Genomic DNA, 27,912 nt, shown 5'->3' on the forward strand with positions numbered 1-27,912 from the left:
TTTTTTTTTTTTTTTTAGTATTTTGTATATCGAAAATATTTCAGATTTTATTTTTAATTCTGACTATAGTTCTACTATACTTTAGAAATAATTTCAACTCTGCAATTCGGTTTATATAATTCTTATAAATATTAGACAATGTTACTATATTTATAATAATCTATTTGAAAACATTCAATATTCCTCGAACATTTCGTTACGGTGCGGGAAGTTCCAGCAATTTGCCTCAAGGCACGATGCCATAATTGCCTCAAGACAGAATTCCACTTACAGCTAGTTTATTTATTGATTTAATTAATTATCGTCAATTGGTTATTTTTTTCAATTCAAAAGATTAACATTGTTAAAAATTTATTGCTAGGGGGGGGGGGGATTAAATAGACTTTATAAATAATATATAGAGAGATAGAGATAAGATATATATATATATAGAGAGAGATAGATATAGAATAGATAAAAGATATATATATAGTATATATAATATATATATATATATATATATATATATATATATTATATATATATAAATATATAATATATATATATTATATATATATATAACATATATAATGTTAATAAAATGCAATTTTACTTTTATATATTTCAAAACTATATTTTGACAAAGGTTAGTAACATCCAAATAAAAATCTCCAATGATATACTTTTCAAATAACTAATTTAACACTATAATTCTAAAGTTATGTTAGTTTTTCATTTGCTGATTGCATTTTTCCACAGAGTAAAAGTAGCGCTGTTAGCTAAAGATTGGCTATATGAAACAGCTTTATTGGAAATTCATTGACTAATTGTTGAAAAAATATTTGTTTATAGTCAAAATAGATAGACAAAATTTAATAATAAAATTGAATTATTATTTGTAACAAACATTTACATTATCTTATGAGTCAGATTATTCGTTTAATATTATTTAATGAAATTCTATGAAAGTGAGTCATTTTGAAAGCGAATCTGTACATTATATATAATGTATCTCTGCTAGCCTCGGTAATGAGACAAATATACGTTTATTTGTAATATATTATATTAAATCTAACATGTATATATATATATATATATATACAAATAGAAAATTTATTTTATTAAACATATAATAAATGTGAACAAAATGCAAATTATAACTAGTACTAACGCAAAAGAAATTCGAAAAAAATTATGTTTTATAGAAGAAATATTTACAAGAAAACATTTTTACAACTATTTGGCAATAGTAATTTTTTGTTGTGGTCTGGAACACCTGATATAGAAAATATTTTATTACATTATCCAACGTACTGTTATCTGAATTGGTGTAACAATACTCAGCTAACATTGGCTACGAAAATAGACATTTATCAGAAATACATTTAATCGACACTTTGATTCAATATTTATGTTTCAAGAAAGTAACTTCAACGAGTTCTAAGTAATATCTGAAACTCAGCTCTTATTGATGTAATCGTAAGTATAGCAGTATTTCAATTAAATGCAAAGTGTCGATTTTAAAATAATTAAATAAAGCTTTTTATTTCAATTTTTTATTTGAATTTGATAACTTTAAAACTGACTGAAAATATTGAAATTAGTTTTCTATTTTTCATATAAAGAATGATACTGCGCTTATTTTATTTTTAAATCATTTGTAGAGGATTTCTTATTCCTCAGAAACTTTTCAAGACTTTCATCAATTTCATCCCAAAACACTATATTAACAATATTCATATAATCTGTTATAATAATATATATTTTTTCAATTGTTAATACTATAATATAATTATTTAATTAGGTTAACATAGTCTTAGTCTCTTATTAGAGCAAAATTTTCAATGTAATAAGTCTTATACTGTTCTAATCATGTATTCATATATATATATATATATATATATATATATATATATATATATATATATATATATATATATATACGAGGTCTGTTCAAAAAGTACCCGGAATTTTCGTTTTTTCAAAAAAATATTTATTTATTCGTCTACATTAATGTGGTCCCCTTCAAAGTAGTCCCCCCCAGATATAATACACTTATGCCAGCGTTTTTTCCAATTTTCGAAGCACCCTTGATATTCACTTTTTGATATGTCCTTGAGCACTCTCAGCGATTTTCTTCAATCGAGGAAAACCGCCGTCCTTTCATGGGTCTCTTCAACTTTGGGAATAGGAAAAAGTCACACGGAGCCATATCTGGTGAATTTTTGCACTTTGCAACACTTTATTTCATTTTTTACGCAAAATTTAATACAAATTCTTTGACTTTTCAATTCTTCCATTGTAAAAATCGCCGAGCTCAGAAAAACACGTCGAACCTTAGCGACTACCACAGACAAAGTAAACAGTGAATATAGCTGAAAATTTCATCATACTTTAGGGGCATGTATACCAACACACTAAAAAAAAATTTTGACAATCAGACACTCCAGACCCGCGAAATTTAATTATTAGTAATTCCGGGTACTTTTTGAACACACCTCGTATATATATATATATATAATATATTTATATATATATATATATATAATATATTTATATATATATATATATAATATATACTTAATTAATTGATGAATTTTTATCAACAAAGTATAAAATTAACTCATATATCACAACAATGTATAACGCTAACGATACATGATATGTTCTCGCATAGCAATACCACATGAATCAGATTTTATAAAGGTTTTTTTAAATAACACTTTGATAAATAATATACTCTTTTATTGTTTCTTTCACGTTGGATTAATAAAAAGTAGAGTCAAGTTTGTTTACCAGACTTGAGAATTTATGACACCTGTACAAGGTTACAATGTCTTCGCGATGATCTCAGAGTTTATTTTGTTCATTTGTGTACATATTCAATAATTTTACATTATGTGTTTGAATAAGTTTCATGTTGATTCTACTAATGCAAACTCTTCAATACACTCTATTTTTGGTTTAGGTATTTAAATTACTCATTTTAATATTTGGAATTATTGGAATGCTAATTTCCGTTTAATTCCGTACCGTATTCACGTATTTAAGTAAATTTTTGAATGCAATACATTTAATACACGTTAAAGCGCCAATATATAAACAAATTTATAATATGTAAAATAATTGCACATAAAATCATATGGTTTTATTGCAATCATGTAGTAATCATTACTTCATGTGGTCAATATAACTTTTTTATTATTTTTCCACAATACTTCTAATATCAAATATTATTGTTTTCAATTGGATTTAAGCAGTAAATTAATAAATATTTAAATCTTTATTAATTCAATTAAAATTTAATATTTATAAAAACATAATATTTTTGAAAATAAAAAATTCAAATAGCTTTTTATAAATAATTACATTTATCATAATTATATAAATTTATTATAATTTTGTGTAAATTTGATACACTTAACAATATTTGCACAATTATATCATATTTAACAAAAATTACAGTTATTAACAGATTAGATAATTCTGTATAGTGTCATAAATAATTAAATCTAAAATGACTCATCTGATGTTTCATGATTGTCTATAAATATGCTTCACTACATTGACAATAATTTTGAAATCTCACATTTACATCTACAAGTGGAATTATTACTATATATAGAATACAAAAGTTAAACTTGATAATGGATTTCCACGAAGCATCAGTGATTTTATATAGTAATATTATTTTTAACTTGAAAATTTATATTGTTTATGTTATATTAAGATACAAAATTTTAAGTGTTTATTATTATTATTATTATTATTGTTATTATATGAAATTTCTTACATATTATTTACTTAGTTCTAATTTATATAGTTATAATGATTGCCACTGAATGAATGCTAAGATGCTAGCCGAAACGTACGGATTTTAAATAAATTTCTAAAAACTCTCATACTATTTTTATTGATGTAACGTCCGACTTTTAAACTCAAATTATATATATATTATATCAACATCAAATTCAAGACTATTCAAAAATATGTATTTTATATATATCGTATATATATATATATATATATATATATATATGTATATATATATATATATATATATATATATATATAAATATCCTTATTTATGTCCTGATGTTTTTTAAAATATGGAATTTAATTTAAATAATGGTAAAATGCAACCATTACTCTACTACCAGTGCACTACTACTCTAATGTACCTTCATGTACATTCTAAAAACTAATAAAAAATATGACCAGTTAAAAGTTCTAAAAGTAAAACATGGAAAATTTAAACTATCTACTTCCTTATCAATGGCTTAATTTTTTAGAAATTATTTTCTGATATTTTTCATGTAGTTGCTTTTAGAGTCCTATATAGCAATAAATTGATATCTTTATGAACAAACCTTCGTTCAGTCATACGTTTTTATTAGTTTCTGTGTAAAACGAAATTAATTTCATCGAAACGGGAAGCGTCCGCTGACGCAGCGGCATTTCCAGGTACCAATGCCGGCTGACCGCCCGAGGACATGCGGTAACAAATGACTCAAAACGCACGACGAAAGCGACACATGTGACGCTCGTTTTTTAATTTTTAACATATACTGTTGATATGGACCTGATAAACATTTTATTCAAAATTTCTTTTTAAATGATTGTTCAATATTTTTTCGTAAATGTCTTTTGAGATATTTGGAGATCTAATAATAATCTAAATGCAAAGGTCAATTCATGCGTTAGAGCACTGAATGTCATACACACAAAAATTGAAATTGCATTTAAAATCCAATTTTTGGTATACTATAAATGTTTTAATGCCTTTAACTTTTCTTTTTTCTGGTGTTATGAACCCTAAAAATCTATTCATATTTTTCAACAAAATTAACTTAGTAGGGTATATTTTTTCCTTTACATCTTATACAATACATAAAACTCAGAATATTAAAATTGTAGCATTATCGATATCGATATACAATATTGATCAATAAATTATGTTAATCACATGACTCTATTTCAAGTGTCCTGCATTTTTTAACTTCACGTAGGCTAAGTTATAGTATATCTTTACGTTTCAAAGGTTTCTAAATATTTTGGCATACCTTATAAAAAATGGATGTATATGTGTGTTTGTGTGCAGATACAAATTTTCGTCGACGATTTCGGGAACACCGATCAACCGATTTGAATAATTCAAAAAACATTCGATTCGTATTGATAGGAAGACGTGCTGATTAGTTTTTGGCAAAGGCAGGTCTAGCCGTTCCGACGATACGAGGCAAAAAGTGCCAAAAACGGTAACTCGTCCGATTTTAATAATTCAAAAAACATTTTACTTGTATTGACTAGATGAAGAATTGTTGTAATTTTTGGGAAGGCACGTCCAGCGTTTATATACTCTCAACAAAAATAAGTTAAAAAATATCATTAGGCGGTTAAAAATGTTTATTCGACATAGGTACATCAAATGATCAGTTATTTTATAGAGATTTCAATAGTGTGTAATTTTTTTTGGGTTTCATATCTAGATTTTTAATTACGGTACGGAAAATCCAGCAATTTGCCTTAAGGCACGATGCCATGCATTCCACTAGTTTTAATTTTTTTTTGCTGGTCCAGTTATTTTTATATAATTTTTTAAATAGGTAATTTTTATAACTTTATGAATTTTATTATAATAACCCTTATTAATTTGGGAATAAAAATAATTAATGAATAAAGGAATTAATAAAATACACGCACGCAAATATGTATAAATATATATATATATATATATATATATATATATTTGTATATATATATATATATATATATATATATATATATTTATACAGGATGTCCCAGACCTCAACGTCAAGCCGAAACCTGGGTAATAGTATTACCTTAATTTCCTGAAAAAAAATATTTCAAGTTGTTTGGAAATTATGAGCTTTTAGGTGCAACCTAGAGCTTTGGTGAAATTATTACTATTTTTAGGTTATTTTGATTAATTTTAATTAATTTCAACTAATTAAATATGCCAACTTTTGATGAAACTTTCCAACACTCTTTAGTAAATTTTGACTTAAAACTAATCACAGTAACCAAAAAATGATCATGAAATCACCAAAGCTCTACGTTGCACCTAAAAGCTCATAATTGCCAAACAATGTGAAATATTTTTTGAGGGCAGTTAAGAACAATATATTTATTCCGTTTTGGCTTGACTTCATTATATTCAAATATACATAATTCATTTTTTATTAATTTGAAAACAAAACCATAAAAACGACAAATATTTTGTGTTCTATAAAAAGCTACGCGTGAAAAAGATTTAAAACGTTCTAGTATCAGTTTAGGGAGATATTAATTATCAAATATAATTAATTACCAATATATTAGTTTTAATTTTAATAAATAAAATGATAGATTCATACATGTATTACTCATTGCATTCGAAGATCATATGTCTGTTTCTTGATCAATTAGCTTCATATTATTACTTTAAAATACAAAATTTCAATTTGAGTATCATCTTCTCCAGAGTCCTAACTTGGCGACGAGATTTTTCATTGCTATCGAACGTTTACTGAATAACTTATGTGGTGGGCATAATGTTGGATTGCTTGCGATATTACAGAACGGAAATTTGTCTCAGTTGAGGCGCGATAATAACTGCGGTCAAATCACAAACGCGCGCTCTTTACGATATTGACGGTTAATAGCTACTGTTTAACTGATTGTGATGTAATTTTTAAAAACAATATTGTTTTTATAACATAAATTACTGAGCTATTAAGATAATAGACTAACTAATAAAATGATTGAGTCAATAAGTGTTTTGCTACCGTTAGTGTTTCTTTGTGATATTGCGCTGTGCTATAACATTGATGTGAAATTTCCAATATTGTATAAAGGACCCAATAATGCGCATTTTGGATATTCCGTTGCAATAAGGGAAAATTGGTGAGTTTACAAAACAAAACATTTTGTTAATAATCTTATTGGTATTACATAAATTCCACGAACTCAAGCTCTTTATATAACATTGAGTAAGATTGAATCAAGTAATAATCATAATCTTATGAATCAAATTAAAATACATACAAGTTGATATCTGGCGTCATCTTGAAGATATTCATACTTTTTATTGAACACGTGAGATATTTTATATTCAAATAAAGCGTGTGCTGATGGTATGACTAATATTTCAATCATACTTGGCATAAATTAAATTGCTTTAAGTTATTTATATATACCTAAACAATGTATATGTATGAATAGAGATTCATCTTATAACGGGACGGTACGGGTCTAACTTTAGTAAGGTCTTCCTAACATTAAGCGGCAATGATCAATTTTCACTTATTGTTAGAAATGTGAATAAAAAATATACAGAATATATTCTATAGATTTATGTATATTCAATTGTTTCCATTATTAATACCGCGGTTATAACCGTTAGTGTAACAATTGGGTAAATAAAGCATGAAATTTTTCTTAATTTGCTCGATTTTGCAAATTGCATATATATGTATATATATATATATATATATATATATATATATATATATATTATGCATATCTATATATAAATAAATATATAAATACAGTAAAATCCGCTTAGTATGACGCCGGACAGATTGGCGTATTTCATATGCAAAGTTCGGTTTTCATACAAAATACTTTAAAAACAGTCGAATATAATGACTTCTTTACATTAACATATCGCTTATAAAAACCGATTTTCAAAAAAGACCATTCAAAATGACCGATATGATTTTACACCTCCGGTATCTGGAGGTGAAAAAGCAGCCAAGGTTTTTTTTAGAGAAAAATAAAGACAGATTAACCGTTTTGCCATTTCTAATGACTGCCGCCCTATTGAAATGCTGTTTTTCACCACTTTGTACTAGTTTTATAGCCTAATTATTAACCTAATTGTTATTGTAATTACCGCTCTATAGTCCGGAATTTTCGACAAACCGGCCGGCACCTAGGCCGGTCCCGAGCGTGCCGGACTAACTTATACTGTAAATAAAGTACATAAGATAGTTTTTTTGAGAATGTTTTGGATGACGTCCTTTTATTATTATAAAGTTATAAAGACTTATAAATAAATCTTTATTTTTGAAAATATTAAAGATTAATTCATAAATCTTTCCCTTTTAATCAATGTATTGATTTGGAAGAACCTACTACTACTACACACACACAAACACACACATATAAATATATATACGAGGTGTGTTCAAAAAGTACCCGGAATTACTAATAATTAAATTTCGCGGGTCTGGAGTGTCTGATTGTCAAATTTTTTTTTTTATTGTGTTGGTATACATGCCCCTAAAGTATGATGAAATTTTCAGCTATATTCACTGTTTACTTTGTCTGTGGTAGTCGCTAAGGTTCGACGTGTTTTTCTGAGCTCGGCGATTTTTACAATGGAAGAATTGAAAAGTCAAAGAATTTGTATTAAATTTTGCGTAAAAAATGAAATAAAGTGTTGCAAAGTGCAAAAATTCACCAGATATGGCTCCGTGTGACTTTTTCCTATTCCCAAAGTTGAAGAGACCCATGAAAGGACGGCGGTTTTCCTCGATTGAAGAAAATCGCTGAGAGTGCTCAAGGACATATCAAAAAGTGAATATCAAGGGTGCTTCGAAAATTGGAAAAAACGCTGGCATAAGTGTATTATATCTGGGGGGGACTACTTTGAAGGGGACCACATTAATGTAGACGAATAAATAAATATTTTTTTGAAAAAACGAAAATTCCGGGTACTTTTTGAACAGACCCGGAACTTTATATATATATGTTTAATTTGTGTTTAATATATATATATATATATATATATATATATTTATGATAAAATTGTTTCTTGGGCATCCATCCAGTAATTAAAAACAGTTTTATTGAAAGAAAATGTTTTTATTCAGAGAACATACGTTTCGGGTCTTGATTTGACCCATCTTCAGTGCATACAAATTAATTTGAAAAAAAAACACAAAACACATGAAATTGCACGCAAAACATAAATATGAAACAAAAAACTGATAAAACGTAAAGTTATGATAAATTATAAAAAATTGTAAAATTAAAATAAATAATATATTTTATTATAAAAAAGCTTATTCCAAACGAACATGTTGTCAGCTTGGAGTACGTGTTACGTGTTACTGGATGGATGCTCAAGAAACAATTTTATCATATTATTTCACCATCTGAAGAAAAACCTCTCGCTTTATATATATTTTGATTGATTTGATTTGATGATAACATCAAAACTAACTTTCTAACACACACATAAACACATATATATAAATAAATAAATAAATATATATATATATATATCTATCTTTTGCTTCAAGTTTATGTTTTTATAAATAAGTATTTCTACTACAAAATGATAAACCATTTCTCTAAAATAAATAACTCTCCATTATCTATTTAGAATTTTGAAATGAGTATCTGTAGTATGAGAAATTATAATAATATTGCCAACGTATATGCCATTTATAATAAGAATCTCAAGAAATATTGAGTAGCGATAATAACTGCATTCAATAACAAATGTAAATAACAATATGAATAATTGCGTGTAATCAAGAACTCGTTGTTTGATTAAAAGTTTCAAGTATTGCATATAACAAATCGTTTGTCTTGCTTTGTTTTATTTATATACTGCAATTATGGAGATCATCAATTTTATTATAATTAGATAGAATCTTTGGCTACTACAAGTGTGCTAATGATTATTTTTCGATATTTCAAGAAGAAACTTGATAGAAAAATTCTCTATTTCTATCATACGTTTCATTTTTATTTTTAATTTTACAAAATTAATTGAATAGTATTTTTAATCATTAATTGTAAAGTAATTACAAAATGATAACTACATATTGTTTGAGTATTTGCTGTCATAACAAAGTGTTAACTACTATGCTCCACAATCTAATAAAAAATTTTTGGGGCACAAATTTTATACAGTTTTCATAAATATTATATGAGAACAGGTCAAAAACAAATATATTCTATTATATATTTATCAATTTATTATGTTTAATAAAAAATATTTTTGTAATAAAAATATTGATCATACGGAGATGAGCAAAATTAAGCATATTCAGTTTATATATATATGTATATATATATATATATATACATATATATTTATACATATTATGATTCTCAGGGTTCAAGTTGGTGCGCCGAAAGGGAGCAATCCGTTTCTTCCTCAAGTCACAGATCCTGGAGCTGTGTACAAATGTCCTTTCAAAAACTCTTGCAATGTTATAGATATCAATTCCATGAACAGTAAGTATATAGTCAGAATATTTGTTTACATTTCATATGAAAAGAGAAATATATAATAAGAAATAGAAGCCAGTGTTTAGTTCTTTCTCTTTCAATTCAAAATATATTTCAATTCTTACAGCTCCAGGAAAAGACCACAGAAAAGCCAATGGGTGGCTGGGTGGTGCTATGGATGTTAGCACGTCAACCCATTCTTATGCTGTAAGTTAATATTAGATTTTAGAATTTAATTTAAAATAGAAAATCATTTTTAGTTTATTATTAGGAACATTTAATTTGTACAAGCCGATTATGTGTAATTTTGTGTTTTAGGTTTGCAGTCACAGAATGATAAATCAGAAATGGAACTCGTATTACATGATAGGTTCTTGTTATTGGGGTCACAGTCAAGCAAATATGCAACCCCAATATGTTATGACACCTTTAGATGATCACGAGATATATACTCTGCAAGAATCAACTGCGAACTCGAATCCAGTTTCGGTCTACGATTGGGGAAATGGTCTGGCTGGAATGTCAGTCCACATACCAAAAAATCTTACAAATGGGGTACAAAATTTAATAACTATAATATCTTAAACATTTTGGTATTAAATATTCAGCAAAAATCAAATATAGAATGAAAAAATAAATGAACGATATAGTATATATTTTCAATTTAGAATATGTAGTTGCATCTAGGCATATGTCTTATCGATTTTAACCTATATCTTATCTATAAGACATTTACAAATGCTTGTTATCAATTATTATATTACAATCATTATCACTGATCTCAAAAACCATTTCTTGATATCTCAAATAGATAAAAAAGTAATAAATTTATATAAATATTATTTCAGAACATGCAACTTGTGATAGGGGCTCCAGGTGTGTTTAACCTTCGTGGGGCTGTAATATTGTATCGCAACCTGGAAAGAGGACTCGGACAACCATTAGTCACAAATCCTTACAAAACTGTTGGCGGTCCAATAGATGATGATTATGTTGGATATCAAGTATCATCAGGTTATTTCTACAATCGCGACAAAGTTTTGTACGTGGCGAGTGCCCCAAGATCGATGTATAAAGGAAAGGTATCTAATATTCAAGCAGTAATCAAATAATATATTATTGCATTTAGAAATATTAAATATTTTATAACTGTGATATTAATTTTTTTTTAATTACAATATTTATTACAACTGTTAAATAGCAATATTGATAAATAATAACATAAATTTAAATAAATAAGAGTGCAAAGGATAGAATTTACATGAAAATAATATCCGTAGTATGATGATTTAATATAAAATAAAAGCAAATAATAATGAAAATAAAATTAATAAATAATATAAATAAAATTTCTGAATAATAAAATAATACTAGAAAAACAATAAAATATAACAAAATAACAATATTAGAAATAGTAAGATAATAATAATAATAATAATATTAATGTTAGCGTTTACAAATGGCTATTTATGAGATCATTGGGAATTTTTCGTTTTTAACTGTGATATTAATGAAAAATTTAAATAATTTTGTAAAAATAAATAATTACATTCGTTTTAGGTAATAATTTTTGAATTTGCCAGAACAACAAGAGAGGCTATGATCATTAAACAAGAACTTGTTGGTAAAACTATTGGAGAATATTTCGGTGCATCTATCGCAAGTGGCGATCTCGACAATGATGGCCTGGACGACTTAGTAATCGGAGCGCCTCAATGGAGCAGCGTTGAAGATGAAGGACGAATATATGTTTATATGGGTTCAAATACAGTGAGAGTCATTTCACATTTATATTAAAACTTTAACTTTAGTATTTGGAGTTTTACTTATTATTTATTTTATATGCAGGGCCGATTGAGTCTTAGTATTTCATTTGATGGTTCGGTGAAGGGCGCTATGTTTGGATATGCCGTACAATTTCTCGGAGACGTCGATGGAGATGGATACAATGGTAATTCTTAAAGAAAATTGTATATGCATTAGTATTTTTATTATACATATTTAATTATTTCTTCAGATTTGGCAGTTGGAGCTCCATATGACGATGATTTTAGAGGTGCTTTATATGTATATTACGGTGGTCCATCAGGTCTATCAGCTGCTCGAAGCACAAGGATATCTGCGAGTGTATTATCACCTGAATTGAAAGGCTTTGGTGTTAGCTTCAGTAAAGCTGAAGATCTCGACAGCAATGGATATGGAGGTAACGTAAACAGCTAAACAATTGAGAACAAAACACTTTGAATTGACAAGTATATTGAAGTCTATGCATTTCGATTTGCATTACTTTTTCTATTCCAAATTTAGATTTTGCAGTTGGTTCCTTTATATCTGGCCACGCGGTTCTGTTAAGATCAAAACCAGTGATGGATGTCGTGGTGTCAATAAAAACAAAATCAAATAGTTTAGATCATTCAGCAACACAATTCGAAATTGATTTATGTGTTTTTTATTCCGGACGTGGATTACCAACAGACATGGGTAATTTATAAACCGAGTTTTATAACATTTTTAGCATTAAAATATGCAGTGTAACGTATAAAAGAGCTTTATAAATATAACTATAAATGACTTTTATTAACAGTTGTGATACGAAATGTATCAGCCGATGCAGCTTTTGGGCGTGTTACTTTATCAAAAACAGGAAGATTTCAAAATGAAGCTAATGTGAAGGTGGCGATAAACAGAGAAACGTGTGAAACTATCACATTTGATCTGAAGGTTAATATATCAATATTTAAGATGATGTAATAATAATATTAAACCTTGAATTGCATTTTAGGCAAAAAATAATTTTGAACCAATGGAAATTATATCGTCTTATAGCCTTTTGCCGGAATCAAACTATAGCAGTGTTCTTTTATATGGGACTCAAAATTTTCCTAGTCAGTATATTTCTCATATGCGCATACACACATATATATATGTGTGTATATAATACGGTTTTTATTAAAAATAATATTTTTGGAAATTTAACATTCAGATTACGATGGTTTTTGTACGAATTGTCCAGTGATGAGATTAGGTTCTAAGACTCGAGCTTCTGCCACAATATCTTTCGCTTCTAACTGTGGAAATGACGGTCAATGTACATCGGATTTACATGTTGACGTTAAATTTAATGGTACAACGTAAGTATAAAATGAAAAATGCATTAAAGATATAATACAAAGGAAAAAAGAAAAATTAATGATATAACAAAAAAGCTAGGAGATTGAAATACAAACTAAAAGCTACGGCTAAGTAGCTAAAGTATTATAATAGTAAACGATAGCTAGTACTAATCAACTATTTGGTTGATTACACAACAATTAGGTCGATTTAAATTCCACTAATGGATGTATTTTTGTGTTCGTATATTTTTAGCAAAATGGTATACATTCTGGGCTCAGATAAAACATTGCAATTGGAAGTTGAAGTCCACAATAAAGGTGAATCTGCTTACTCGACTCAACTCCATGTTAAAATACCAAAACCAGTTGATTTAGAAAGCATTCCGTCTAGTTGCCAACAAGATGATGACGCTGGAGAATATAATATAGCAATTACTTGCTTCGTAGCAAACCCTCTATATAATGATAAAAGAGTAAGCAATATATTATATTTTATTCATATAGGTTATCTGAACGAGTGTGAAAGCATAATAATTTATAATATTTGTAGTATTTCTTCACTCTTCCTCTGGATATGAGCAAAGTAGGCTTATTAGAAGACTATGATATGACAGACAACGAGTTATTATTCAACGTGGCTGCGACTACAATTAGTAGTAACATTGAAAAAAATAATATTAAAGATATAGCTATTCAGTTGAAAAATGAATTCGATATTACGGTTACTGGGTAAGATAAATAATTATACAATTACTGAAAGGCTTTTGGCAATGTTCATTAAATGTAATTTGTTACTCCATAGTAAAACGCCGCAAGATGCATTATCATATGATACACCCGATAATGAAACTGCAGTGGAACTATTGAGATTTCAACATAATTTTATTGTCCAAAAATTTGGTGCAAGTCCTGTTCATCAAGCTGCTCTCTCCATAATATTTCCCTATGCAATGCACCGCGACAAAAATGAAATAAAAAAATTCTTAGTGGTTAGTACAACTTTGCTAAAGCCCTAGAATAAAGAAAATTTGAATCTTAATTGTAAAAATTTGGTATGCATTCCAGGTCCATTCAAATGCAGGATCGCAGGATGGCCAGCCACTACAATGCTCAAGTAATCAAATCAATTATCATGTCGAAAATGAATACTCAACTGAAGATTTTGATAGTTACGACTTTAATAATGAGGTATTTTTTAATTATAATGCAAAGACGATCTATTAAAAAGTAACAGATAATAGCAACAATATTTTAATTTTAATAGACTGAGATGTATAGAATGACAATGCCGCGGTCTCGAAAAACTCGTGATGTGAGCAATTATCAAGAATCGCCAGAAAATAGAACTTTATTGCTAAATTGCAATTCACCATCATTTTTGTGCTACGAAATTAAATGTCAAGTAGGACCTTTCTTTCAAGAACAAACAGTAGTTCGACTATCCATAGACATGGCTATGAATGTATCTGTTTTAAAAGGTAAGAAATAATATTCGAAGTTATTTTTAAATTTTATCTTGTATACACAATTAATACCAACATATTTTAATGGTCTAAGTAGATTTGAACTTAATTATTGTTGTAATTCAATTCCATATAGAATAGCAGTAGTATCTCTTATGGCAATTTTTCATATAACAAATTGTGTTTCCAAATTAACGTATTTTTCCATATGTGTTTTTATCAGCCTTCTATTGATTTCAGAAATTTTAGACGACAATGATGTTGCACTGTTTTCAAGCATTGCCAATGTTAACGTCATTCGACCCTTCGGATTAGAACAGACTGCTACTGGAGGAATATTGTTACGTCCTGATGATTTTGTGTTATCAACATTATTCAGTGGATCTCCTAAGAATGGAACTATCGTACCATGGATAATTGCCGTGGCTGTTGCTGTGGGACTTCTCCTCTTGGGTCTGGTGATCGCTGGACTTGTCAAGGTATATAAATTATAAAAGATCACAATATAAGAAAATTATCTTTGTTAGAGTTCTACCTAATTATTATCTCCAACCGCTATTATCTCACCTATTATGATCATATTTTCGGAAGTTAGTTTTTACTATAATGAATAACTCATTTTTTCAGGCCGGCTTTTTCAAGAGGACGACTAAAGAAGAATTAGAAGCACTCAAAGAGGCTGATCAGGTAAATGCGAAAAAAGTATATCTATAATCCAATAACCATCAATAATCTGCCATTATTTTTATTAATATAAATTTTCGTTTGTTTTGAAGTTTATTATATATATATATATATATATATATATATATATATATATATGACCATTTTTTATATTCCCAGAGTGCACCAGGAATAAGTGAAGAGGAAGCTTTAGCGCACAGCCATGATGTTGAAAACTCATCCGAAAAAGAAGAAGCTTAAACTGTGTTGAATGCAATTTCAAGTTGTAAAATTTTTGTGCTTTTTGTATATAGATATCTACAAATATTTCGCAGAAGAAGTTTAAGAATGTTTGAGAATATTTGAAATCAAGAGAAAGTTGTGTCATAATCATAAACGTATTTAGATCATAAGTAGTAAACATTCAAATATCACTTAAGTAGTGTAAATATGAGACTGAAAGTGAACGATTAAGCATTTTTATATTTAAAGTCATATAATTTATTTCTAAGATATAGATATAGAATATCTGTGATGAATAAATTCCAAACGTTATATTATAAATTATTAATAAATCAATTCTATATAAAAGGAATTAAACTTTTAGTATAATAAATATTTAATATCATTATTTAATATTAAATTGTTACCCAATATTTTACATAACATCTTTGGAATGAAAAAACGTTTAAATACAGACCCAAATTTAGTTAAAGGGATATCTGAAGCATTTTACTTTCGTTGAGTTTAATTTATATTGATATTATAATTAGGTAATGAAACAGATATTGAAAGTACTTATTAGGCAGCTACATTTCACCCATTTAAACAAACTTATAAAAAATATGAAGTAATATCAGAAGAACAAATGCACACATTGTGAACACAGAGTTTCGGAAAGTGTATCAAATAATAGATATGTATTATATATATTATTTTTAATATCATTAATTATAATTTAATAGGTTATATAAAACATGGTAATAAAATTAAAAAAAACAAATTGCTGTCGGTTTATGCCTGAGAAAACGCATTAAGAAAAAATCAGAATAAAAATAAATATATTTATTTATCTCATCAAACACAAGTGCGTCATTTCTAGTAAAATATCTTATATAGAACAGTAAAGTGCCATTTATATTAACAATGCCTTAGACCGTTTTTACTTAATACTTATATACTGATTATACCATCGCCAAAAGAATATATAATTTTATTATAATTTGGAACCAAGTACATCAATAATCAAGACTTAATTAAAACTAATTAAACTTAAAGATTGAATACGTACGCTTTGTCTCAATTGCATTAACTTATACAATTATTCTAAATATGTATTTATCACATAACAATTGAAATTCACTCGCACGATCATTATCTACATATTTTACATAGTTGAAAAATGAAAGAATTTAACTATTTCAAAAATGATAATCATTCCAGTAATTTCTGAATGAGCAATTTATAAATTATAGGAATGCTGCCGACTATTTTGTTGGCTTTGCAGTTTTGGGCGATGCCTTGCCTTCGGCTTCAGAGGTGGGATTCGAACCCCTGACTGAAAACGTGACATAATACTTTTTATTGACGTCTAATTTATCTGATGGCAGTGTTATCAGTTGCTTATCATTTCCATGGGATAGTTCTAATGCCACGGCGTTCTTGTCGTGCTTTTCGCCCGTCTTGATGCGTGGCAGAAAGCTCGGCTCGGGAACTTTGGGAAAGCCGGGCTTAGGAATCGTGTGGTGGTTCATCAGAGGAACTAAAAATTTAGTAATGTAAGTTTTTACACCAGGTATATATACACATAAGTCTTATTGGTATGTATGTGCGTATACATAAGTGTGCATATATGTGCTCTCAAAAAAAAAATGACGACTGCACGATACAAATCAGGAAATTACTCGATTGAGTGCCTTAGTAAGTTATTGAACTTTAAAAATTAGATCGAGTAGACTTAAAAATGACTGTGATTGCTATTGGTAATTAAGAAATTATATTGCAAATTAAAACGCTAATTTCTTTTTTTATCATTAAATAAAAAATGTTATCATTAAAATTATTATTTTACTAAAACATTTGTGCAACTAAAAGATTCTTTAACATCACATGGTTCACTAAGTTCAATGGGACATATTATATAAATTTTATATAAGAGGTAAAAAGATCCACCACCGATCTCAAAAACAATTTTACAAGAGATAAATTGAATAAATAGTTAGTCCAACTATATTTATGAATATTTCTGACAAAATACCAGATCAAGGTTATATTATAAATTTATATTTTCATCGGTTGAATACTGTAGCTATTATTTCAAAAAATCCATTTAAGATTAAAAATAAGACATTGGACCTGTTTGCCCCCTAGACTTTCGAGTTTATCCCACCTAAGGGGTAAAAAGAACCAGATAACAAATTTTTGAAAACAGCAAAAAAACATTTCTACAATGATTAATTAGCTGGTGGTTTAACTGAACATAGTCAGATAGATGGTTGTTTGATATGTGTTATTTGATGCAATGTAATTGATTTTGTTTTCACAATATAATTGCTCAAAGTCAAATTGGACCTTTGTTCCCCGCTCTAACCTATATGCTATATTATGCGTAGATATAATATTTGCGTTTTATTAGTATCATTCGTATATCTACTATATAAAAATATAACTCATCCATAATGAGAAATATTGATGACATGCATTTATGCATTACAATTGCCAATTTAAAGGAAAGATGCAAAGTATGTACTTACTATATGCAGCACACGGAATTCCAGTATATGCATGAGTAGCATGATTGCATCTGAATGTTTTTGTTGTACAAAATAATGGATTTGATTTGCATTCATTTTCTATAAACGATTCAGCTATTGTCTTATAATTGCTACTACCCACTTTTTGTAATTTTTTCAAAGTGTCGTATAAATGACGTTCAAAAGCTTCATATGTGAATTCTTTGTCTGTATATCTACAAAGAAAAAGAATGTATTGATCAATGATATTAGTAGAAAATGATAATATTTTTAATTAACCTGGCTACTTGAGGATTGGATCTATGATATTGGTCGATTGCACGTTTAACTAAAACAGCTTCGTGTGCGCGAGATGATCGGATTTGTAATCGTTTCAGATCCAGAAGATGTTGAAATATTATTCGCTCTGTATAATACCTAAAACAGAACACACATTAATTGTATTATAAGATTATATTTAAATGTTATCATATAATATTTTATTAAAAGTTATCAATATTCTTCTTTATTAATAAATTTTATTTCATCAAGTAATAATTATTTTATAAAAATTGTATCGCACCAAAAATGACAACAAAATTTATTAGATCATCTTATGTACTGCTGTTTATGTGCACTTTATTCACTATAAGCGCAAATTCAATTAAATTGAAGCTGTTTATTAAACTGCGTACAGCAAAATTGGTACGCATTGTAAAGTTTTGGAAATGCTACGTGCTAAGTGCCAAATATAAATTATATTTGATTTATTATTCATATTTTTATGATAAATTTGATAACCTGTTAAAATTATGTATTCACCTTCGTATATTAGCTTGCATGCTTTGATTTACAGTTGTCATATTAACAGCGTTTTTGTCGCCCGGTTTTCTGTCTATCGCTCTACCTGGTCTAGTGACTTTTTTCTCAGGAATTTTTCGATTCTTAGATACTGCTTTAGGTCCAACTGACTTCGGTCTAGTGATTACTCTAGGGCTTGGTTCAAAACCGGAATCCATCATTCCGCTAGACTCATATCCACGCTCGGACACTTCCTCACTCAGTGTTCGTGATCTATTTTTCGTACGCCTTTTTAATTTTTTTCTTCTACTTGGTGATCCCATAGATGACCAAGTATTAGCGGCGGAAGGAGGTGCCGTTGTATCAACAATAGAGCTATCGAGAACACTAGATTGACCTTCAAATTTTTCGGAAGCACAAAAGCGCAAATCATCCATTGCTGTCCTTGGAGTCTGATTTTTTTCAAATTTTTCTGAATCCTCCGACGAGTCAGTAGTATCATCTTCTGAAGTGTAAAGTGATTCCTTACGACCTTCATCATTTTTATTGTATTCCAGTTGAATAAAACGTTCAGGAGGCGGCACCATTTCAATCATATGCAAAGCCGGAGTTGCTTCGAAACTTCCGATAAAATTTTCTGCTGCGATTGGTTGATTAATTCGTTCTCCAATTAATTTATCTTCCAAGCTCATTTGATCTTTATTATCCATTTTAGATTCATCAGCAGGTAAAGCTTTAGAATCAATTATTTTATCTGTATTATTTGGTACGGGTTCTACATCAGTACTTTTAACAATATTTTCTGCCTCTTGTTTTACTTCTTTAATATTGTTTTCCTCTTTATTAATATTTTCTGAATTTTGCAATAATTTATCTGATGGTAAATTTAAATCTTCTGACATTTTTTGAACCAACTCAGTAGCTGATTCAGTAATGTGTTCCGCTAACTCTGTAGTTTGTAATCCCAGTTTTGTTTCAACTGCACTAATTTGTTCAGATTTTGTTATATCTGATTGTTCCTTAGATTGTTCAACCAAATCTGTAGTATCTTTGATTGATCCTTCAATTAAATCACTATTACTTTGTTCACTAATTTGAGGAGCTGTCGAAGGGGTTTGAATTTCTTCGACCTTTTTATCCATAGTACCACTTTCTATTTTACCGTCTCCTTCGTTTGACAAATTATTATTCAAATTATTTATTGTTTCCATGCCTTGAACATCTTGATCATTTTCTTCAGTTTTATGAATTTCTGCTTCGGTAATTACTTTGCCTTTTTTAGTACCAGAACTTTGCATATCGTTTTCACTTTCTGAAGTCGTAAAAGTTTGTTTTTTGTTTTTAATATTTAACTGAGAGAGTTCACTATCACTAACATCTTCGTTTTGTTTAATTTTAGATTGTTTAACTTTTTTTTCAGTCATAGTTGATGTTGTAGTTTTTGTTGACTCACTTGTCACCTTTTTTCTATCCTTAGATTTGGAAGTAGGCTTATCTAAACTACTATCTGCATCATTTTTTTGTTTGCTTTTACTTATTACTTTTTCCTGCTTTTTCGTTTTGGATTCTTTTGTTTTGCTACTGCTTTTCTTTGATGCATACTTATCATCACTTTCGCTTAGTTCACTTATTTCGGAGCTTTTTTGCTTCTCTGATTTTTTACTTCTAGCCTTTTCATTAACTCTGCCACTACTTCGAGATTTGGTCCTAGTTTTACTATTATCAACTATTTCATCTTCGTCACTTACTGATCTTCTATATCTGACTTTTCCTACAACTTTGTCTGATTTTCTTTTAGCTTTACTTGTATTTATTATTTCAACCGTATCGTCTATATCTTCAGAATCATCTTCTTCGCTTTCACTTTCACTTTGAGAATCTGCATTTGGTGTAACAGTTCTTTTTGTAGTAGTTTCCGTTTTTAAAGTTTTGCGTTTAACAATTCTTTCTTCACTTATATGTCTGGGTGATTTGGCTTCATTTTTCCTACTTTTTCTACGTGATTTAGGAGAGCTTGAAACACTCTTCGAGACTCGATTTGGCTTTTCTTCTTCACTGACATCCTCTTCGCTGTAAGAATGCATTGTTCGTCTAGTGTACGTTTTCGTCTTATTACTCGTTTTTGATTTAGACGAACTATGACTACTAGTTTTATATTTCTTTCCTCTATCACTACTAAATTCTTCACTCGACAAAGTTTCATCTGAATCCTCGGTCGATATATGTTTTCTTCTTTGCGATCTGGGTCTATTAGATCGACTATGAGATCGATCTCTTGCTGGCTTCCGCCGTTCTTTGTAGTCACTGCTATTATCTTTGGAATCGCTGCGATTTATTTTTGATCGAGCTGATTTCAATTGCCTGGTGCTTCGGGAATTACTCCTTTGTCTTTCGCTCATGCTGGTACTTGATCGCTTATCACGTTGCTTATCACATCTCGAATGTGATCTAGTATGGATATCAGAATCACTATGACTATTTTTGCTGAGCTCTTTAATATCTTTGCGAGTGAGCCTCCGCGGTGATTGGAGCAAATATAAACGTTTGCCGTGATGGCATCTATGTATACACGTGCAAAATTCTTCTATATTCGAGTCATCTGAACTAGAACTGCAGTGGACTTTAGTCAAACTTTTAGTTCTGGAATTAAATATACACACTGAAAACTAAATAATATAATTGAAAAATAAATGTAAAGTAAATAACAAGTAGTACTTATAAATATCATTTCTAGTAAAAATAACACTATTTATTTTGCTAAATTTATTATTTAATTTCTCTAATAGATCTAGCTTGCATATTGAAAAATGTTTCGAGTGTAGAGTATTGGTTGAACTTGAATCACTTCTAATCTTTCATATAATAGCACAATCTACAAATGTACGGGCATGTCAACTATGTGAATAATAATTTCATTACATTATATATTAATTCTATTGCATAAAATTAAGTTGTTGCAACAAGAATAAAATAATCAATCTTAACAATAAAAAACAGAAGCTTGATCTTTTTGTCTATAATCGATCTTCGACAATAGTTGTATGTCACATATGTTTTTTAAATTAAAACTGATGGTTAATTTTATTGAATTGCTCTAAAATCTTTAGGACTCTCTAAAAATTCTAAACTGTTCTACTTTATTTAAATGCTCTAACTGTCTAATATAAAATATGAAAAAAACGTGATAACAATACTAAATTATTTCCTATAAAATTATCATTTTTTGTTTCACCTTATTCTTATGTTGTTGGGATTGTGTTCTATTTGTTGAAAGGTAGTTACAGCCTCAGGTTTTCCCTTATATTTATTATCGGAACTTGAATCCTTTTTTGGTTTGCGCGTGTCATCAGTTTTTGATAAACGACCTCCGCTCCTTAAAACACTGCTTCTGGTCTGCTTCACTGCGGTTGTAGGTGTAATACTTTGTAGTTTCACCTTTTGATCCTTATTGCTTTCCTCAGCATTCAATTTCACAGCCGGTATACCACCGTGAATTTGTAAATATTTCGCCGTAGATTTATTTCCTTTGTGCAGAGCACAGTCCAATGGTGTTACCATAACATCCCGAGTAGTTCTGTACAATGGATTCACAACAGCACCATGGTCGAGTAAAATCTAAAAATAAAAGCAAAACATATTAGTCATATTAGTACTAAAAAATCATGTCTATATTTTAATATTTGCCTACCTTGCAAATATCTGCATGGTCATGACTTGCTGCTATATGTAACAAAGTTTTTCCATCATGTCCACTAGAATTTATAAATCCATCTTTTAGTTGCAGAAGATATAAAACCAATTTGCGTCTACCTGATGCTACTGCATCATGGAGTGGAAGATCGCCTTTGATATTACGTATCCATAAATTAGCCTTATGATTTGCTGCAAAATAGATATTTTGTAAACCTCTTTTTTTGAATATCAATTTTTTATAATATCGGTTTTTTTACCTAGAATTTTAACAGTTTCTAATTGTCCTTTAGCACAAGCACAATGAGCAGGTGTACGTCCTTTACGGTCCTGTCTATCAGGTGCGGCGTCTAAATCAAGTAACAAAGAAGTAGCATCGGCGTGTCCAAGTGTGGCTGCATAATGTAACGAAGTGCAACCATTGCAATCTGATTAAATAAATATGTGAAGTACCACAAATTACATCTCACTATTCATTTGTGTATAAACTGTTTTCGTTGAAAATTTACCTATAACATCAACAGCAGCTCCGCATAAAGTGATAAGTGTTTCTATACACCCTGTATTACCACGAGACGCAGCACAATGTAAAGCCGTTAAACCATCCCTGAAAATTTATCATTGCACTTTTAGATTGAATTAATTAGTTTCATTCAGTCATGAATTATACTTAAATCATTTATATATATATTTATATATTTATTCTCAGAATCACCTGTCAGCTGCTTCCACATGAGCTCCAGCTTTTATCAGGGCTATGACAGCTTCTGGACTACCGGCAGCAGCTGCCCAAAGAAGAGGCGATCGCCCTTCATGATCAACTACATGGACTGATGTACTTTTTGCGTTAAGCAATTCTCTGAAAATAGTATAAAAGATTAATTTTTTTGGGGAGATATGAATTGTTTACACTATAGTAATACTTCAGGATTCGAAGGGCATGTCCTGGTATTGCGCCTTGAGCGAGCGGAGCACCGCATAGTTGAGCGGCGTAATGAAGTGGGCAACCACCTAATATATCAGGGGCTGATGGATTTGCTCCTGCAGATAATAGTAACCGGAGACAGTCTAACTCACAACACACTGAAATAAATGTATTATAAAAATGAGATGTGGTGAACACTTAAGTTAAATCTTCGCAAAAGTGGTATAAAAACTGGCTGGTATTAGTATTTAGCCTTAAGGCAAGTTACATGAACTTCCCGATATGTGTAAATAATCAACTTAATCAATAATAAACAAATTAATTTATGAGTAAAAAGTATTCCGAGTGGATTTATTACACATAATTAAAAACAAACAAACACGTTAACTCGGAGTATTTTCTAAAAGCAAATTTTCACAAATCAATAATTTTTATAATTGAACCAGTTTTCGTAGGACGTTAATGGTTTAGTATGTTCATTAAGACCAAGTAATCTATCGTTATGCCAAGTAAATCATCTAATTTTAATTTTAACAAACGTCAAAAAAACTACTCATTTTCTCAAATTTTGATGATTTTTTAAAATCAAACTACTAGTCGTAAGGCCGTAATATTTCAGTATGTTCTATAAGATCATGATATATATTGCCAAAAAAAGTTCCATAAAAATTGGCTTACATTTTTTTCAAAAGTTAATTACAAGAAAACGGCTCGGTAGATTTTCACCTAAAACTAATCAGTATTATTCCCAACTAATATCTTTCGAACAGTTTTTGATTTTTTAAAATCGATTTGGTAGAATGAGCTTAAATGTGGAAGAAAAGTTTAACACTCTTTTTCAAATTACAAAGAAACGGCTCGGCAGATCGTCTCATAAAACTGACAAACTATAGTTCTCATTGAGATACATCGAATGGCTTTAAAATTTCTGAAATCGGTTCGGGCGTTTTTGAGAAAACGTCGATGAGAGGTCTAATTTTGACAAATGCCAAAAAAACGATACCAATTTTTGCAAACGTTGACGAATTTTTAAAGCAAAACGGGTTGTCGTAGAGCGCAACTATTCTAGTATGATCTAGAAGACTATGGTATCTACCGTCAAAAAAAAATCATGACGATCGCCGAAATTTTTTTTTTAAATTTTTATTACAAGAAAACGGCCCGGCCGATCTTTACCAAAAACTAATCAGCACGATTCTCAACCAATATCTATCGAACGGTTTTTGAATTTTTAAAATCGATTCAGAATTGCGGGCTAAAACGTGGACAAAAAATTTTTCACTTTTCTGCGATTTACAAAGAAACGGGCCGGTCGATTGCCGCACAAAACTCAAAAACCCTAGTCCTCATCGAGATACATCGAATGGCTTTTAAATTTTTGAAATCGGTCCAGCCGTTTTTGAGAAAACGTTGATTTACGGCAACAAATCTGTTCACACACACATACTTTTTCCAAACTCGATCTCATTCGATTCAGAATGGCTTGAAACGTCGAGAAAACATAAAATTCGGATTTTTTTATGAAAACATAAACTTCTCCTTCGGGAAGTTAATAAAAAATATGAACTCTGTATAGTATTAACTATCAAGTTAAATCCTATAAAAGTAATAAATGATTTTAATTACCTGTCGCCCAATGGACTACAGAATGTCTCTCATTGTCCAGTGCATCGATATCAGCCCCTTGAGCAATGAGAAGTGATACCAATGCAGTGTCACCTTGTATTACGGCCAAATGCAAAGGTGTCAAACCGTCACGGTCCGGGCTGTCCAGCAGACCCGGAGCCGCCGTGACGAGCTGGCCCGCCACCGCGCTGCCCCTGCAGTAGTGCAGTGCGGTGCGACGGTTTCGATCTTGCCGGTAAGCCGATACCGGCTGAAAATTAGGACAAACACATAATATATAATGTGACATAAAAATTTAATATATAATATTTCAAGGAAAATATAATAGTTTGATAGAAATATTGGAACATGTTGAATATACATACATTGGAACATACTATATTTTGTGTAAAAATATAAGAGATTTATATTAGGTTTTATCGGTTTTTAAAAACCGGTTTTCAGGAAAAAATTATGTAATTCGATTTGGTTTAAAGAAAAGAATTACGGATTTTAATGAATAAAAGGCACTTTAAACAAAATTGTAAATGATATAAAAACACAAATGCCAAGCGACAGCCTTTCTTCGTTTTAATGTTATGAAAATATTTACAGTTTTACAAATAAAAATTAAGCATAAACAAAGGATAACTGATTGCTTTTAAAGTTACTCAATCCTGGTCAATTATTATTTTTTGCCTGAAACTGTTTTAGTAAATTTAGTTTTCAAAAACCGGTTTTCAGGAGAAAATTATGGAATTGATTATTTATTAGTAAATAATGTCAATCAAAAACTGCTTTTAAAATTTAAGTAGCAAAATAGAATGGAAGTAGTAAAATTAATATAAATAAATTGATTAGTAAATAATTTCAATCAAAAACTGCTTTTAAAAATGAAAGTAGCAAAATGTGATAATTCTATAATAACAATAATATTAATAAATATTAATACGTACTTTAACAAATATCATGACCATATAAAAATTATCTGTATATATATATATATATATTATATATACACATATATATATATTTATATATATATATATATATATATAAATTCTAAATATATTATAATGTTGGAATGTTATTGAGGCAAATAGAACGTAATACAAAGTAGAGTAATCATTTCAACAAATTTACAAATAAAAAAATTACTTAGATATTTATATTGAATTTTAATGTGCCCTTTTATTAAAAACTTTAATTTAAACATTATATGTAGTATTGAACTATTGATTGTCCATTAGATTCTAATTTCATTTCGGTGGATTATTAAATTATTAAAAACCGCAACAAAACGTGGCCGGGTATGCTATATATATATATATATATATATATATATATATATTAGAGTGGTCCTTAATATGGACATTTACAAATTTCCTTGCTCCCAAGAGCGCAGATGGTTCCAAGTTGATAAAAAACAATTCTCTGAAAGTTTTAGCTCTTATATTGTCTTTTAGATAGAGCGCAATTCAATAAAAGTTTTGTATGGAAATAGCATAAAAAAATTTTGCAGACCATTGAATTTTCAATAAAAAATGATACGAATTTTCACTTTTAATTCATTTGTTGCTAAGTTATACCTAAACATTTTTTTTTAATTTACTAAATTTTTTCCATGTTATTTCCATACCAAGTTTGATTGAATTGCGCACTATCTAAAAGACAATATGAAAAGCTAAAACTTTGAGAGAATTGTTTTTTATCAATTTGAAATCATTTGATCCCTTGGGAGCAAGGAAATTCAAAAATGTCCATATTAAGGACTACCCTAATGTATATATATACATATACTAAGTCTTTATTTTATGTACGAATGTATTTAGTTGACTATTTGTTTCGTATCTATGGATACATACAAATGTATTTGAAAATGCAATGCAGTTTTAATATTCGGTAAACTTACTTATTTCCATACGAATTATTGAAAAACAGTTGACCTAAATATGTTAGCACGTAGTACTTTAAATAATGAATGAAATGTGTACACAATTTAAAAAACTTTAAAAAAAACTTAAAAAAATTAAATTGATTCTTGAGTAAAATAATAATTAATTAATTATTAATACTAATATTAATAATACATAATACTAAAAAAATAATAATTAAATTTGATGTTTATCATCAACTCTTTATAATGAATCATCAACATGCTCCATCAAGTATTGTGCATATCAAGGCATTTATACAATAACGCGAACGAAATAAATATTACACATAATTTAACGAAAAATCATTTTTATCGTGTTGATTTTAATCACTTTCATAATAGTTTTCACTACATATTGAATTTTAACAGAGCACTTATTATATTTCGAATAAATGAAAATGCGCAGAAATGAAAATGCAACCTGTTCCCCGAGAATCCGCACGACACCTGGCAGGTCGCCTTGTTGACAGGCGTACATCAAGCCGGAGCTACCTTGCTTCAAACAGCCCAATCGTAACCTGGACGACGACGGCGCCTCGCGGTGACTTCTCATTGCTCAGCGGCCTAAGACACCGAACAAGGCGCATGTCCCAAGATCTCAGCTCACCATTACTTGGATTTATAGAGACAGCTGATGAAATATAAAGAAAGTACTGTCTTAATGATCCTAGTAATATTAAATTGAAGTATTAAGTTTAAAAGATATGTAATTTCAACTCTTTATCAAATTTCAAATAAAAAATACATAATTGTG

General features: G+C 29.0%; 2 protein-coding genes and 1 long non-coding RNA gene across 3 annotated transcripts; 2 read left to right on the forward strand and 1 right to left on the reverse strand.

Annotated features, from left to right (window-relative positions):
• Nucleotides 1–10,103: 10,103 nt before the first annotated feature.
• LOC113383975 (integrin alpha-4-like) lies at nt 10,104–14,832 on the forward strand. The gene is made up of 16 exons (XM_026622076.1): nt 10,104–10,236; nt 10,358–10,437; nt 10,549–10,785; nt 11,079–11,312; nt 11,791–12,000; nt 12,079–12,181; nt 12,248–12,433; nt 12,538–12,711; nt 12,815–12,951; nt 13,013–13,115; nt 13,214–13,361; nt 13,597–13,816; nt 13,894–14,072; nt 14,146–14,332; nt 14,409–14,531; nt 14,608–14,832. The coding sequence occupies exons 1-16, from the start codon at nt 10,104–10,106 to the stop codon at nt 14,830–14,832; spliced, it is 2,679 nt and encodes an 892-aa protein (XP_026477861.1).
• Nucleotides 14,833–15,155: 323 nt separating this feature from the next.
• Nucleotides 15,156–16,060, forward strand: LOC113363960. The gene is made up of 3 exons (XR_003365994.1): nt 15,156–15,285; nt 15,434–15,493; nt 15,650–16,060. It is a non-coding gene; the product is annotated as an uncharacterized LOC113363960 (long non-coding RNA).
• An 896-nt stretch (nt 16,061–16,956) lies between these two features.
• Nucleotides 16,957–27,711, reverse strand: LOC113383991 (ankycorbin-like). The gene is made up of 12 exons (XM_026622077.1): nt 27,577–27,711; nt 25,244–25,493; nt 23,616–23,775; nt 23,408–23,551; nt 23,202–23,299; nt 22,953–23,120; nt 22,691–22,884; nt 22,235–22,617; nt 19,024–21,642; nt 18,502–18,639; nt 18,223–18,437; nt 16,957–17,231 (listed from the first exon to the last, which is right to left on the reverse strand). The coding sequence occupies exons 1-12, from the start codon at nt 27,709–27,711 to the stop codon at nt 16,957–16,959; spliced, it is 4,779 nt and encodes a 1,592-aa protein (XP_026477862.1).
• Nucleotides 27,712–27,912: the final 201 nt, after the last annotated feature.

Source organism: Ctenocephalides felis, unplaced genomic scaffold (assembly GCF_003426905.1).
Source record: "Ctenocephalides felis isolate EL2017-DRISC unplaced genomic scaffold, ASM342690v1 CF-g0.4_SCAFFOLD_00845, whole genome shotgun sequence".
Taxonomy (NCBI): Eukaryota; Metazoa; Arthropoda; class Insecta; order Siphonaptera; family Pulicidae; genus Ctenocephalides; species Ctenocephalides felis.

What these genes read in the sequence shown, in the direction of transcription:
- LOC113383975 (XM_026622076.1), top strand. Translation starts at nt 10,104, where the DNA reads ATGATTCTCAGGGTTCAAGTTGGTGCGCCGAAAGGGAGCAATCCGTTT. An exon ending in TTTATATGGGTTCAAATACA is followed by an intron (nt 12,001 to 12,078) that starts GTGAGAGTCATT and finishes TTTTATATGCAG; the next exon opens with GGCCGATTGAGTCTTAGTAT. An exon ending in TGGGACTCAAAATTTTCCTA is followed by an intron (nt 13,116 to 13,213) that starts GTCAGTATATTT and finishes TTTAACATTCAG; the next exon opens with ATTACGATGGTTTTTGTACG.
- LOC113383991 (XM_026622077.1), bottom strand. Translation starts at nt 27,711, where the DNA reads ATGAGAAGTCACCGCGAGGCGCCGTCGTCGTCCAGGTTACGATTGGGC. An exon ending in ACCATGCAGATATTTGCAAG is followed by an intron (nt 22,618 to 22,690) that starts GTAGGCAAATAT and finishes TTTTATTTTTAG; the next exon opens with ATTTTACTCGACCATGGTGC. An exon ending in AATTCCGTGTGCTGCATATA is followed by an intron (nt 17,232 to 18,222) that starts GTAAGTACATAC and finishes CTAAATTTTTAG; the next exon opens with TTCCTCTGATGAACCACCAC.